Here is a 15830-nt window from a genome sequence, read left to right as displayed (position 1 = left end):
GAGATGAGAAGATAAGGTAAAAACGGGAGGTTACCACACATGAGTGCGATGTGACCTAAGATTAAAAAGTTGTTTCTTTAGAAGATCTTGTGTTTGTTTACAAATCCTAAGATATCTTTAACTCTGAAAATATTCTTTTTCCTTTCTTAGCTGTATTCTCTCTCCTATTTTTCCTCCTGTCACATACTTCTCAGGTTAGAAGCCTAGATTAAATACTTAACCACGCTATTTACCCCCAATCTCCTATTTGACCTTCATTTCCACTGGTCCAGCTGCAAAACCAAAAAAAGTCACAATGAACCCAAAGTCACTATCTCTAAGCAGACTTGTAAAGGCCCTGAGGATGACATACCTCAGGAAATAGAACTATGTTATCCCTCAATTTTCAGGTATTTTTTTTCCTAAAACGTTCTCATACTATTTGTTTCTGAAAACCAGGAATTCGAAATTAGTAATGACAGGAAAGATATTCTAGCCAAGGGAATAAATAGATATCCTTTACAGTTTATGTGCCCTATTTTTAGTGTTATTTACTTAACTCTGACGACCAAGGGCTGAAGCATAACAGGAATATAAATGTCTCACAAGTATCAGTATTTATTAACACATGTAATCAGCCCATCTATTCTGATTTAAATATGTTATTTCAAAGCAATTTACATACACAAAAAATGGAGAAAATAAGTTTGTAGTGAAAAAAAATCTAATTTTCATAAGTTGTTTGGATTGTCTACAATGTATTTGAAGGCAAAGTATGATTTCTTTTAAATATTTCCAAGTGATGGTCACCTATCCATCAATAATTTGAGCTCTGTGTGTAACAGTATCAAAAGGCATTACTGCATAAGCTCTGGGAAAGCCCTCAAACCCAAAATGTAAACAGGTTGTCTTTTTTTTTTTTTTTTTAATTTGGGGGAAGGTTTATCATTTTATTTTTCTCTTCTGCAGCCCAAAGCCAGCCAGGTTCCTTGAGGTGAACACTGAGGGATGTCAATGTTGTCTGCGCAGGTAAAAGGACCAAAGGAGGCACCTGAATCGGGAGGGGAACTAAACAAAAGAACTTGAGAGAAAGTAAGATTCTATGTGTTCTGCTCTTTTTAAAAGGTCTATTTCACTTCAGCTTGCTTAACAGTGAAACTGTATTCCTTTCTTCTCTTAACTGTTTACAGAAACTGCTGATTTCCCAGCCTCTCAAAACCCAAGAGTGGAAGTGAAAAGTTGCTTAGCTATTTCCTCAACTCAAATCAGACACATCACAACTATTTCAGGCCATATGACTAAACTACTCTGGACTATTTAAACCAATGAGGTGAAAAAAAAAGATGGAGACACCAGATAACGTTAAATTTGCACTGAGAATGAAACTACAAAATTTAAGCTAAGGAGGATGCAAATGAGATCACTGGAATGTTTCTTAAGAATTGGTAAACACTTGAGATGCATTAGAACTGACGAACAACTAGAATTCTGCACATGGGAGAATTCTGCACATTAAATCCTGTACATTAAACCCCATTAAACTGGGGTTTAATGGGCAAGATAGTTATGTTCTCTACAGAAACTTATCAGTTATTTAAGGCTCTGATGAGAAATCTTTACTTCTATAAAAACAAGGCTTTAAAAAAAAATTCTTTCTCTTTCTTCACTTAAATAAAATTTATATAAATGAATAATAAGCAACTTACAATGTATATCCTTGCCACGTCCAAGTCACAGTATCCTAGAATAACAATAGTATTTAAACTATTACAGAAAAAATATCAAACAAAACCAAAAATTTTATTTTGATATTGGTATTCATATACTTCGTTTTTGAATTAAAAGCAATATGTTGAAAAGCAAAACAAGCACTAAACAATAGTGAAGTGATCTATCAATTCTTGGATTATATATCTACATGGCAAAGATCTGTCTGTCATCCATATGTAACCACGTATCTTTTTATGGAATTAAGTTGATCTGAATTTTTTTTAAAAAAATGATTGTGTATGCTTAACTATTTTCCTAATATAAACGTATCTGGATAATTAATTGGCTTACAAAAACCAGAATACGTCAGTTCTCAAAAAGAAGTTTATATCAGAGAAAAATGAAATAGTACAGAGTGAAAGAATTTGGATAAATGACAAATGCAAATCCATAGGCAGAAGTATATTGAGTAAAAATTTGATAAATTTTAATTTTTTAACTAAAAGTGTGCAAAGCTGAGAAATTAACCACTGATAGGAAGTTGATCAAGAACTCAATCTTAAATAACATAGAGCACGAATAATTACGTCCTGCCTTTTTATGTAAATTCTACAGTAAAGAAAGTTCCTCTCAGAAACAAAATATCCGTCTCCCTGCCAAAAAATAACTTTCTTCAGGAAAATGATGACACAACCAATATCCAGAAGACAACAATACATCTTGCTGGAGCAAAGGCTATTTCCTGAGCCCACATGGACTTTCTGTAGAATGTGAAGTTCTTTGCAGCTATTTTCTTATTTAAGCTACTTGCCAAGTGTCTCAGCTACTAAGTACTGAGTGTCATTGAACACCAAGCCTCTTCCAAATTTATCCTGCTACTTCAATCCTTCTCTACCAGTAATGACCATTCAATCAGGAGATGTTTTTCCTTTCAAGCTTAATGAAAAATCATAACTTTGTGAGAGCTTTTTCAAATCTAATCTAAAAGACCCTGGAGCTGAGACGTACTCATAATATCACAGGGACAATAGGGCAGAAGCTAAGGAGATATCTTCCTGTAGCTTAGTAATAGCAAAAGCAGTATCAAAAATTGGTATCAACCAATTTGTGCCTACTTTCCAAGTTTTTTTAAGAAAGTATCTTTTTTTTAAGGTTGTAAACCAGGCTTCAGACTTTTAAAAAGAAAACTTTATTGAATTTGTTACAATATTACTTCTGTTATTTATGTTCTGGTTTTTTGCCCATGAGGCATGTAGGATCTTAGCTCCTCAGCCAGGGATCCAACCTTCACCCCCAACACCAGAAGGTGAAGTCCTAACCCCGGACCACCAGGGAACTCCACAATCTTGCAAATTTTTAAAAACTAAATGTGGCAAGGAGAATGAGACTGCCCACCTGTTCCCACCATTTACCCATTCATCAATTTATTCAAGCAAAAGGGGTCCTAGAGAATTTGTGCTGTTTGGAATGGTGAGATTCTTCTCATAGTAAAATATGATGCTTACCAGCTTGTTTGGGTATCTGAGGAGAATTGGCTGCACTGGAACTCCTGGAATGAAGGCTCCTATAACCACATAGTGAAATTTTATAACATGCTCTTTATATGAATACAAGTTTTACAGTGAATTAAAAAATTAATAATAAATGATGTAAATATACTAAATGTTTTAAGAGTACACATAAACTATTGGCTGAATGTTGATAAATTCCTAATGTTAGCCAAAATGAGAGATTTTTAAATTTAGAAATATGTAAGCAAAATATTAAATGTTATGCCTAAGTCACTTAAAATATTATTTTTATCTCCATTCGTTTTCATTTTCCAAATACCTTTTATTCATCAATTTTTTTTTTTTTTAAGAGGAAAAGATAAAATAAAGAGAAGAAAATGTCGATGAAACTAAACGCTGAACCACTAACTGCCACACTTGTTAGAGTGAGTTCTGACTTTGGTTCTGAGCATTCTAGCAGCCAGTACAAAAACATTTAAAAATATTAGTAATGACTGTTAAATGACATATGAAATTATAAATTGCTATAAAATTCACAACTTCATAATATTTTAAAAAGGCATGACCCTCAGAAGGAATTGAAAGTATTATAATGATAATTGAAATAGATTTTCTTTTTTTTTTTGAAATAGGTTTTCTAACTTGATAACACGGACCCCAAGTGTCTGTGGGGGTTGTTCTCGGAGGAAAAGAAAAATTGCTAGTGGTTTCTGCTCAAACACACACACACACACACACACGACATTTCAAAGAAGAAGGCGTTATGATACCAAAAGAGAAAGTAAAAAGAGTGAGTTGTGGATTCACAGTATTAAAAACATTTTATCAGAAAATAAGAAATGCTCCAAGCAAACTGATGAGTTATTTTGTATATTTATTATTAGCTCATTTGAGATATCATTATTTTGTCACAATACATAATTTAATTGATCTCACCTGGTTTAAAAGTAATCAAACAGGACCGATTAGTACAAGTACCTTCTGGGAAAACTAGTATCTTGGGAGAAAAGGAATAGATTTAATATTTCAGTCTAAGTAACAGATTATCTCTATACTTGCTTTCTTATGACTTCACAGTTGCCAACTTTTATAAAGCAAAAATAAAAGGCTAGCACTTGATTTCAGTGAAACCTAGAATCAGATCATTCAGTTTTGCTCTAAAAGAAGTATAGTCTGACCATTAAGATAACCTGAAAATGAATTAAAGTTTTGAAGAGAGAATATACACAGTAAATGTTTCTTAATGATGATGCTAATGATCTGAAAAGGGTTCAAAGAAGCTGTAGACCCTGAATCATGGTCAAAGTTGCATTCATTTTATGCAATATTAAATTCTTTCTTCTACTGGTATACACCTTTAACTAAATCATTTGCTACTTCTGTTTCAATTTTCCCATTAAATGATATTCCCTCTTACAACATACAGTTTCAGGTTGTACTGAGAAAAAAGGAGGAAATACCAACAATATGCTTTATGCTTACTTGAATTTGTTGACATACGGAATACAATTTAATACTCTTTTCTGAGGAGGTGTTTTTAATATATTATGATTTTCACACAAAAACTATGCACTACAGTTCCCCATTAACTGAATAAAACAGCAGGTTGATTTTTCTGAAACTTTTGGAATTTAGCAATGAGTAAATTGCTAAGCACAGAAACAAAATCCCTGCACTTACAGCATTTAGTAATGGGTATTTTGTAATAATTAAAGTAATTAGTAAGCTAAACTGCCATAAAACAAGTTATTTGTAAAACAAAAATTGGGAATAGGTGTGATTCCATTCTCCAACTTAAAAAACAAACAAACAGGTTTCCTATTCCAATTAGCTACAATAACAAATATAATTCATGCAGTGCATTTTCTATAGCTATACCATGAAGAATAAATTAATATAGAGTAAATCATAAACTCTCAAGAATCCCAGGGACGGGGGAGCCTGGTGGGCTGCTGTCTACAGGGTCTCACAGAGTCAGACACGACTGGAGCGACTTAGCAGCAGCAAGAACTAGAAGGGGCATTAAACATCATATAGCATCTCTAATACTTGAATTCTTTTTATAATATCCCCTCAAGTGGTTGCCTAGCTAATGCCTGAACATTCCAGAAAGAGGTTCCAAATCAGACCATTCTAATTCTGGACAGGAAGTTCCTTGAAATGAGCAAAGTGAACTGAAATCTTGTTTACTTTCACCCACCAGTCCTAGATAAATTCCTTGGAGCCAAAGAGCAAAATCAAATCCTTATTCCAAATGTCATTTCTTCCCAGTCACTCTTTAAATCATTCCTCACATACCTTGGTTTCTAAAACCTCCTGGCTGATCATATGCCTCTTAGTACTTTAATATCTAAACATTACCACGAGTAGCCAGATCACCTCAGGACCATGAGTTCTGCTAGAGATCACTTGTTTTCACCTGGGCAAAGACATGGGGGTACTTATCAGAATCACCCATGAGGCTCTATTTATGCAATAAACGTTGCACCTTCCACACCTTAAAAAGCATTCCAGGGACTTCCTTATGGCCCGGTAGTTAATAATCTGTCTTTCAATGTGGGGGAGGTGGGTTCAATCCCTGGGCAGGGAACTAAGATCCCACATGCTGTGGGGCAACTAAGACCAGACACAGCCAAAAATAAACAAACTTAAAAAAAAAAAAATTATTCCAGAGGAAGGAGGAGATGGGATGGTAAAATGTAGAAAAGTTCTACAGGTGATTCTGAAATGCCCCCTGAACTGAAAAGCACTATCTAAATATACTTCAGATAATCTTAAAATATTAATCACTTTCAAAAAATACCCACCCACCATATTTTTGAGTATAACTGAGCTTTAGTATCTCATCTTTAAAATGATAAATAAATTCAGAGGTAGAGAATTACTTTTTATGACACAAAGTAAAAACCAGTTCAAAGAGTTTGGAGAATAAAAAAGAATGATACATTTAATTCTAGGAGTATCTCATGCAGAAGAGGATCTCTTAATCCTTACTCATTTATTCTGCTTTTATTATGCTAAAGACAACTAGCATACGGTGTACCCTGATATTGTTATCTGTGGATCCAAATGAATATATACAAGTGTACAAAAAATAAATTCTCAAAACATTTAAATAAACATCTACTGTGTTTTACCTGGGGCCATTCCCCTCCTGATGTGGCCCGCCTTATTATTTCATTTATTGTGTTTTTTCGAGAATCTGGGTCTACACGGGACACCAACACTGGCTGCAAGGCCCGCAATATTCCTTTAAAACAAATGAAAAGTCGTAAGTCATATTTTGGGCTACAGCTACTATAGAAATGATACCAAATCATAAAACAAATTGCATGGAAAATTAAAAAGATAGCAAATCAAAGAGAACAACTTAAAAAACCCTCTAACTCAAAGTTTGTTAGAACTTATTAATAGATTCTGGCTTCAAAAGGACAGGTGGCTATTTATACCTAAAAATATTTCATTGATTTCACAGAAGTTAGCAACAGGAATATGAAAAAAAAATGCAATTTTCTCCCTAAAAGACTTCTTTCTCAATTTACATTAAACATTCGCAATACACCATAAGATTGTCTTGTTTTATTTTGGGAATATTCCTGCAATAATACTGCAAACTAATTATGTGAAGCCATAGTACAGGTGGGTAGGGGGCAACTGCTATTTATCTTAATAAAATTTTCAGTGCAACAGTCTTTTAAGTAGGTAGCTTCCTAGCACAATAAACCTCATTTCACCAAATATCTATTGCTAAACAACTTTGGGGGAAAATGTCATGTTACACAAAGCAAGGTGGTTATCTTTAAAAAAAAAAAGAAAGAGAGTGTGTGTGTCTTTCTTAGCTGAATGACAAAACTGTAAGAACTACTATCATTTTCTCTAGAGTACCAAGACAGCATCAGGCAATTTTCAAACCTACCCTCTCACCACCTGATGCTTGGCAATAGCCTTGGGACAACTGGAAGCAGTTACTTAGAGACTAATCCCCAGGGGAGAGAGCAAAGCATCTGGTGGGAAAAAGCAATTTCACTTGTTTCATTATTTTTATGTCAGGAAGCATTTATTGTTCTACATCATAATTTTCAACGAGTTACACATTTTTCCCTCATGGAGATTTGGGGGCAATAATGAAGAAAACAGAGTTAGGAGAAAAGACTTATTGCATTTATCAGCCTAATACCCTGAAGAGAAATTCACTGAAATACTAGGTAACTGGGGCTTTCACAAATTCTTCAATTAAATTCTCTCTTTAAAAAATTTACCATATTTTGTATTGAAAAACTGTTCTTTTGGGCTTATATTTAGGAGCAGGAAGAAGTGATGGTGCAGCAGCAGAGGTAAGGTTTCAAAAAGAATGATAGGGGATTTCCCTGGTGATCTGGTGGTTAAAACTCTGTGCATTCCCTGCAGGGGGTGCCGGTTTGATCGCTGGTAGGGAAACTAAGATCCCACACGCTGCACGGCACGGCCAAAAAGATAAATGAAATAAATAAATAAATATTTAAAAGAGTTATATCTGAAAGGTTTAAAAATTAAAAAAAAAATAAAAAGAATGATGAGGCATAGGTAGGGAGGTCTTTAATCTTTTTTCATAAATTCATTCTTTTGATATTATACCTCATTAAAAGCAATGAAATATGTTTGAAGTGTTTTATTATTTTTAAGTCTTTAAAAAATTAATCAGTAAACTATACAGAACTTTCTAAATTCAAAGCATGAACATGAAAATATTTTATCACTGTTGTCTTACAGAGTACTTACTGCCAATCAGAGGCACCTGCACATTCTCATTTCGAGATACTATAGAAGGTAATCCAGCTGCAACACAGGCAATTCCATCAAAGAATGTTGAGTGAGGGGCAACGACAAAAATTGGTGCTTCCAACGGAGTTGCAATCTTTCCTTTCACAGTAACTACAAACCCCATTGAGAAGAACATGGCATGGCCTAGAAACTTCAAGACTGGATGAGTAATTTTCCTTTGGAAATAAATATGAAAATGGACATAATTAGCTTTACCAATTGCAGCTACCAGCAGGGTTTTACTCTAAAGCACAAAGCAAAAACCAAAACACGTCAGCACTTCATTTTAAAATATCAGCTAGGAAGAATGGCTAACACTTCAGCAGAGCTCTTTCTGCCAGGCACTGTTCTAAGTACTTTATGCATATTAATTTCTTTAATCCCTAGCCCAATTTTATGAAATATAGAGCATTTATCATTATTCCCACTTTACAGATGAGAAAACTGAGGCCCAGAGAAGTAATTTTTCCAAGGCCACGTGGCTAAGTGGCTCCATTATTCTGTGACTATAAAGTAATAAGAAAGAATTTTCAACATGCATCCCCTACTGAGAAATTCAAATCAGTTTTGTCCTTCATATGAGTCACCTTAGATATCTATATTTGTGTAATAAAGATGCTGCTACCCCCAAAAACACTCTTAGAACTAGCATGCTGAAACAGTCCTCAGAGTTATTTTAAAAATAAAATTTTAAAAGTAAGCTTTATTACTTATATCATTATAGCCCTTAAAAATCATGAAGAATCTTAAGAAGTAAATTTATTATCTCACTTCCTGGAACAAAGATGCACTTAATTCTGGTTATTGATTTGTTTACTATTTTAAAAGAATCTGTCATTAAAAATTAATTAAATCAAATTGTGCCAGGAATCCTGTTGGACACATAAGACAAGTAAGATCCAGTCTCTGTCTTTGATAAACTGAATTGCGTAGAAAAACAAAAACACAGTCCTAGAAGTGCAAACACATGATGGACATCTCAGTATATGAATAAGCATACAGCTTTTCATGAAAAATATGTGTCTCCCATAAGACATCTGACAGGAGTTTTAAAAAATGAGCTTCCTATTGAATTCTCTCAACATTCACATAATAATATTGTGAGGAGCTATTAAGCAACTAACTCCCAAGGAAGTTTCTCTTTTATTTCATGGTGAGAAGTAAGACACAGAAAGCCCAAGTACTTTTCAGGAGGGCACAGGGAAATGATTGCTCTCTCCTTGCTCTGTAGTTTAAGAGCTGAGATCTTTATTTATTTAAAGATAAAGAACTCACCCTGTCACAGAACTTTCAGACCTGTTTTTGATTTATAGCGATGTAGCCTCTAACAAGGTCCAATCCCTGGGTTGGAAAGATCCCCTGGAGGAGGGCATGGCAACCCACTCCAGTATTCTTGCCTGGAGAATCCCCATGGACAGAGGAGCTTGGAGGGCTACAGTTCATGGGGTTACAAAAAGTCGGACACAACTGAGCAACTAAGCACAACACAGCACAGCCTCTAACGACTGCATTCCAAAATATCCTATATTCAGAGCCACAATTGTTGATCACTGCCTAAACTTCAATGAATTCTTCTAATCTTGATTCACCTAATATTTAGACATAGTTACTTCTTACCTCTTCCAACCAGTTATTGGGTGGGTCAGCTTTTCAGGACAGCATGCTGTTGAAATTGCAGCCAGTGACCACGCCAGTAATAAAATTATTGCAATCAATAGGGCACGAATTGGAAGCAGGATAATTCCAAGGAAGAAAATCTGAAAGTCAAAGTTAATTAAAAAAAAAATAGATGACATTATTTTAATGCTGTAGTTATCAAACAGACATACTTAAAAGAAAAATCTTGGGCTATTCAAGCTTTCACTCAAAGATGAATTGAGCATTACCCTGCACCAGGCAACGATCTAAGCACAAAGGAAATAAGACATTATATCTGACCTCACAAAGTCTGCTAGGTAGCAAAAGAAATAGGGGAGAAAACCAGTGAATGTGAATAGGGGTTGCTGGGGAAACAAAGAAAAGGTGTGTTGGGCTTACTGGTAGTGCGGGATTAGTAGTTGTGACACAGAGGCTTAGTCGCCCTGCGGCACGTGGAGTCTTCCCAGACCAGGAATTGAATGCCCTGTCACTGGCATTGCAAGGTGGATTCTTAACCACTGCAAGTCCAGTTGTATCATTTTAAAATGTCACTGGTAGTGTATGAGAATTTCAGTCACTGTATATCCTTGCTGACATTTGGTGTTTAAAATCACTTTCAAAAATCAATTTTATGAAGGCATAATTTACATAAAATACAATGCACCTATTTTAAATATGAGCTTTTCAAATGTATAGCCCTATGCAGACACCACCATAATCAAGATATAGATCATTTCCATCACTCAAAAAAGTTCCCTTGTGTCTCTTTGTAGTCAATGTCTCCTCAGTGTATGGCAACCACTGACAATCTTTCACTATAGTTTTTGCCTGTTCCATATTTTCATATAAATGAAACCACAAGGTATGTACTCTTTTATGTCTGGCTTCTTTCACTTCATATTTTTGAGATTCAACCATGTTGTCATATGTATCAGTAATACAGTCTTTTTCATTGCAGAGTGATATTCCATTGTGTGAATATACCACAATTATTTTACCTATTAATCTGTTCAGGGACCTTTAGCCTATTATAAGTTCTTATCTATATGAGTAAACATCAATTTTTGAGACTCATACATTTTCATTCATGGTGGATGGTGGTGAAATTGTCAGGCCAGAATGTGCTTAAAGAACATGCCAAATTGTTTTCCAAAGTGGTTGTGTCGTTTTATACCTCCACCAATGAAGTGTGAAAGTTCCTGTTGCTTCACATCATCAATTTTCAGTGTTGTCAGTCTTTGTGGCCGTCCTGGTGGGTGTAAAATAATATCTCATTGTGGTTTCCTTAATGAACAATGATGCTGAGCAAATTTTTTCATGTGCGTATTGGTCATCCCTTTAACCTATCTGTTCAAGTCTTTAGTCCATTTTCATTGGGTTGTTAGTCCTTTTCTGATCAATTTTTAGGAGGTCTTCATATATTGTTTACAAGCCCTTTTTCAGTATATATATTGAAAATATTTTCTCCTATTCCATGGTTTGCTTTTTCATTTTCTTATTGGTATCTTTCAATGAGAAGCGTTTTAATTCTGATGAAGACTAATTTATCAATTTAGTTCTCTTCTGCATCCTTTCTAAGAAATCTTTACCTATCTCAAGATCATGAAGATATTTTATATCTTCTTCTTCTAGATGATATATGGATTTTGCTTTTATGTTCAAGTCTATGATCCATTGTAAATTACTTTCTGTGTAATTTACTGTGTAATTACTTTCCCCCCCACCCCCCCCAACCCCCCACCGCCTCCCCTGTGAGGCCTGTGGGATCTTAGTTCCTGGACCAGGGATCAAAGCTGTGCGCCTTCCAGGGAAGTGCAGAGTCTTAACCATTGGACCACCAGTGAAGTGCCATCCCCAGAACCAATGTTGAAAAGACTCCACATTCCCCAATAAATTTTGTTGGCCACTTTGTCAAAAAATCACTTGAACATACATGTAGGCTCTCTATTCTGTTTTGTTGATCTATTTGTCTGTATGTCTGTCAATTCCCTACTCTCTTAATTGCTGTAGTCTTGTAGTAAGTCTTGAAATCTGGTAGTATATGTCCTCCAACTTTCTATTTTTCAAACTTCTTTTGGGATAATCTAGATCCTTAGTATTTCCACATAAATTTCAGAATTAATCTGTCAGTTTCCACACAAAAAGCCTGTTGGAATTTTTGTTGAGCTTTCGATGAACTTATAGATCAATTTGGGAGGAATTACCATCTTAATAATGTTGATTCTTCCAACTTACAAACATGGTATAGCTCTTTATTTTATGTAAATCTTCATTAATTTCTTACAATAGTGTTCTGTTGTTTTCATTGTAGTGGTCTTGAATCTGCCTGCAATGCAGGTGACCCTGGTTCAATTCCTGGGTTGGGAAGATCTGCTAGAGAAGAGACAGGCTACACACTTCAGTATTCTTGGGCTTCCCTGATGGCTCAGCTGGTTAAGAATCTGCCTGCAATGTGGGAGACCTGGGTTTGATCCCTGGGTTGGGAAGATCCCCTGGAGAAGGGAACAGCTACCCACTCCAGTATTCTGGCCTGGAAAATTCCATGGACTATACAGTCCATGGGGTCGCAAAGAGTCGGACATGACTGAACAACTTTCACTTATTGCTATCATGAGATTATTTAATTTCATTTTGCAGTTGCGGCTGGTATACAGACAAAGTTGATTTAAAATTTTAATATTTAAACATTATTAAGATGACAAAACCAATTTTGAGTAACTGATTAAGAGGATTATGCATATTTTCTTTTGGTAATAAGTTATCTCTGTAGGAAGGCCTTCTTTTGACACTATTGTGATTATTTTCCTCTCTTTCTTCATAGCACTTACTAAGACATGGAATTATATATATTTCTATACTTGCTTATTTAACTTTTTCAGTGAAATACAGGCTTAAGATAGGCAGAGTCCTTTTTTCTCTTGTTTATTATATCTCTATCTCCAGAGAGTAACATTATGCCTGGCATATGGAAGGCATCCAACAAATATTTTTGATATGGTAAATGACCCATAGTTATAATTCCATATTCTATTGAGGAAAGAAAAGCTAGGCTAATTTTCTCCATGCCACTATGGAACAGACCCTTTAACAGTCAAAAACAGAGGAGGAGCAGTAAAGCTAAGTAAGCCCTATGAGATGCAGAAGTGACAACAATCTTAAACAAGATATTGATCATCATTTAAGATTAAATTTAGCCTATATTCATCATATTGAGTCATCCTTAAACACAAGTATATCAATCTTTTAAACTGGATAATACAGACAACATTGTTTTTCAATCATGTCTATTTAAATTTTGCTTTACCCAGACTGTTCAAGCCATTGAAACTACTTTGGAATCTCTGTCTACATGCATTTTAACGTTTTAAAAAATATTGCGACTATATTCATTTCTATCCAATCCAAGTGGTAAGTTAAGTTTTAAGTACAGTATACAATTTGTCAGAGAATGCAATGGCACCCCACTCCAGTACTCTTGCCTGGAAAATCTCATGGATGGAGGAGCCTGGTGGGCTACAGTCCATGGGGTCGCTAAGAGTTGGACACGACTGAGCGACTTCACTTTCACTTTTCACTTTTCTGAAATGGAGAAGGAAATGGCAAGCCACTCCAGTGTTCTTGCCTGGAGAATCCCAGGGACGGGGGAGCCTGGTGGGCTGCCGTCTCCGGGGTTGCACAGAGTCAGACACGACTGAAGCCACTTAGCAGCAGCAGCATACAATTTGTACATAACAAATGGCATTGATAACTATCAAGATCAGCAAGCAATACCAGGTTCTTTCACGTATTATTTCACTTAAGTTTAACCCTCCTTTGATGTATTATTATTCCAATTTAATAGATAAGGAAAGTGAGGTTCAAAGAGGTCAACTGACTTGGCCAGTCATACAACTTATAAATGACAGGGCCTGAGCAGGTTTTCTAAGACTAGTGATCATTCCATTATATCACAATTCTTATAGAGTTACTTGGAAGTGCTCTCTAAATGGTTGCAGGCATGCTATTTAAAAACCAAAAACTCAGTAATCCAGACACAATGTACATACTTACAAACATGCCACTTTGAGCCTCTCTCCAATATATGAACCAGAAGAGATGGACATACTTTCATTTAAGTATAACTGATTTGATGAACTCAGGCCAAAAGGAATTCTGAATGAGAGTCAATGAATTTGTTAAGTGTTTCTGAGTGACTTTCACCTTCAGAAATTTTAACATATCATGGGAATATCAATGTGGGCTTCCCTAGTGGCTCAGACGGTACAGCGTCTGTCTGCAATGCAGGAGACCCGGGTTCAATCCCTGGGTTGGGAAGATCCCCTGGAGAAGGAAATGGCAGCCCACTCCAGCATTCTTGCCTGGAAAATCCCATGGACCACGGAGCCTAGTAGGTTACCGTCCATGGGGTCGCAAAGAGCCGGACATATCAATCCATTTTAAGACACATTTTAAGATCATGTTTTTAAACATTTAGTTTCTTTACAAAGAAGTATTGCTACATTCATTATCTTCCTCTTCCTTTCTCATACCTTCGCACCCATCAACCATTACTGTTAACCACCACCCACACTGCTTAGCCCAGCACTTAACCTATCTCTGCCGTAGAGGACAATGGTCTCAGTGCAGATAAGCATGCTGTGCAAAAATTACACTATTTCAAATCCAAAGTAAATAAATACGTAAGATGGACAGGAAACATTAAAACTATTTTTTTCCCATGCAGAACACAGAGGACAAATGTAGCTTGCATAGTCTATCTTGTTCTCTGATCACTAACTTCACCAAAGAGGAAGTCCAAAGAGTGAGTGTAACTGCTAATGGTAAAAGCAGTGCTTTACAAGAAAAAGGAAAGGACAGAAACTTCCTTTTTGTATAGAGCCGTTTTTAACAACCAGAGAAAGTCTCTCTTCCTTGAATCTACGTCCTTGAATCTACGAGAAGTGTTTGGGTGAAAACTGATTCAGGACCAAAAACTCTTGAATACCTTAAATGGACCCATATTATTCCTTTTCTTAGGTTGTGATTTCCCACCCTTGATGCAACTGCTCCGCCAAAACATCGCACCTTTCTTTTGGTTCTAATTCCAGACCTGGGTTCTCTGCCTTCTCCCTCACTCTTCTCATCCCAAAAGGACTCCTCTCCTTCCCTCAGGAAAAACAACAACAAAAAGCTCCCCAAACTCACTCTCCTGCAATACAATGAGCTCCCACTACACCTCCACACACTCAGGTTGAAGTTCTTCTCCCAGAGCCCTTCCCTCCTCTCAGTACGGAATGTTTCCTCTGCCATGGGCCTGCTCAGCTTCCTCCTGTTTAGCACCTTCTCCCAAGACCCACATGCTCTTTGCATCTTCTCTTGTCACACACACACCCAGACCTCCAAGCATCCTCCAAGGGTCCTAAATTCTCAGCGCAGCATCTCTGCCCCCTGCAGACTCCTGGCCCCTTCAGAAGCCCTCCCCTCTCAGATCTACATCCCTTTCTTCCTCGAGCCTGGCTTCCCAGACTCACTCCCCTCAGTCACTTCCCCTTTACACCCACACTGCCGTCTAAAACAGCCTCCCCTGACGGACCCATGGCCCCCCTCAAACTGCCTCCTCCCTCAGATCCACACCCCTGCCCTGCATCTGTCTCCCCTGTCAGGCGTCCCTCACCTGGACTGCATCCTCCCTCAGACCTACTCCCCTCACTTGGACCTACCTCCGTTCTCAAACTCTGGTCGCTCACCGGAATCTGCTTTGCCTGTCAGTCTCTAGTCACTCCCCTGAATTTTAGTCAGACTCACATCCCTCACCTGGGTCTGCCTCCCCTGTCAGACGTCCCTCACCCGGATCTGCCCTCCTCCCTCTAACCCATGACCCTCACTGGAATCCACCTCTCCTGTCAGACCCTCGCCCCGCACCTGGATGCGCCTCGCCACGCCCAGCCGCGTCTGCTGCACGAAGGGATTGGGCACAGGTGGCGGGAAGAAGGACGCCTGGCGGGGCACCATGGGCGGCCGCAGCCCCGCGTTCCCGACGTCAGCTCCCGGCACAGTGGCCGCCACGGCCCGCGCGTCAGCGCACCGGTTCATGGTCGACCCTGGCGTCTGACTAGAGCGAAGCGACCCACGCGGAGCGCGCCAGTGGGCACCGCCGCCAAGACTAAGCGGGAGCCTCTTAGGAGTCCGGGGCTTCTGCGCAGGCGCCAAAGT

At 37.4% G+C, this 15830-nt stretch overlaps 1 protein-coding gene across 1 annotated transcript in view; it reads right to left on the bottom strand.

Moving 5' to 3' along the window:
• Positions 1–15830, bottom strand: part of LPCAT2 (lysophosphatidylcholine acyltransferase 2) — a 65088-nt gene extending 49258 nt beyond the window's left edge. The window contains exons 1-7 of the mRNA XM_006053679.3: positions 15540–15830; positions 9618–9757; positions 7959–8176; positions 6338–6450; positions 4137–4197; positions 3195–3253; positions 1686–1720 (exon numbers count right to left, since the gene is read on the bottom strand). Of these exons, the coding sequence (XP_006053741.1) occupies positions 1686–1720; positions 3195–3253; positions 4137–4197; positions 6338–6450; positions 7959–8176; positions 9618–9757; positions 15540–15710 (797 nt within the window). The 5' untranslated portion in view covers positions 15711–15830. The remainder of the gene's footprint in view (positions 1–1685; positions 1721–3194; positions 3254–4136; positions 4198–6337; positions 6451–7958; positions 8177–9617; positions 9758–15539) is intronic.

This window comes from Bubalus bubalis, chromosome 18, assembly GCF_019923935.1.
Source record: "Bubalus bubalis isolate 160015118507 breed Murrah chromosome 18, NDDB_SH_1, whole genome shotgun sequence".
NCBI classification, from domain to species: domain Eukaryota; kingdom Metazoa; phylum Chordata; class Mammalia; order Artiodactyla; family Bovidae; genus Bubalus; species Bubalus bubalis.
The sequence above is the reverse complement of the archived record's forward strand: the minus strand, read 5'-3'. Positions and strand labels throughout refer to the sequence as shown.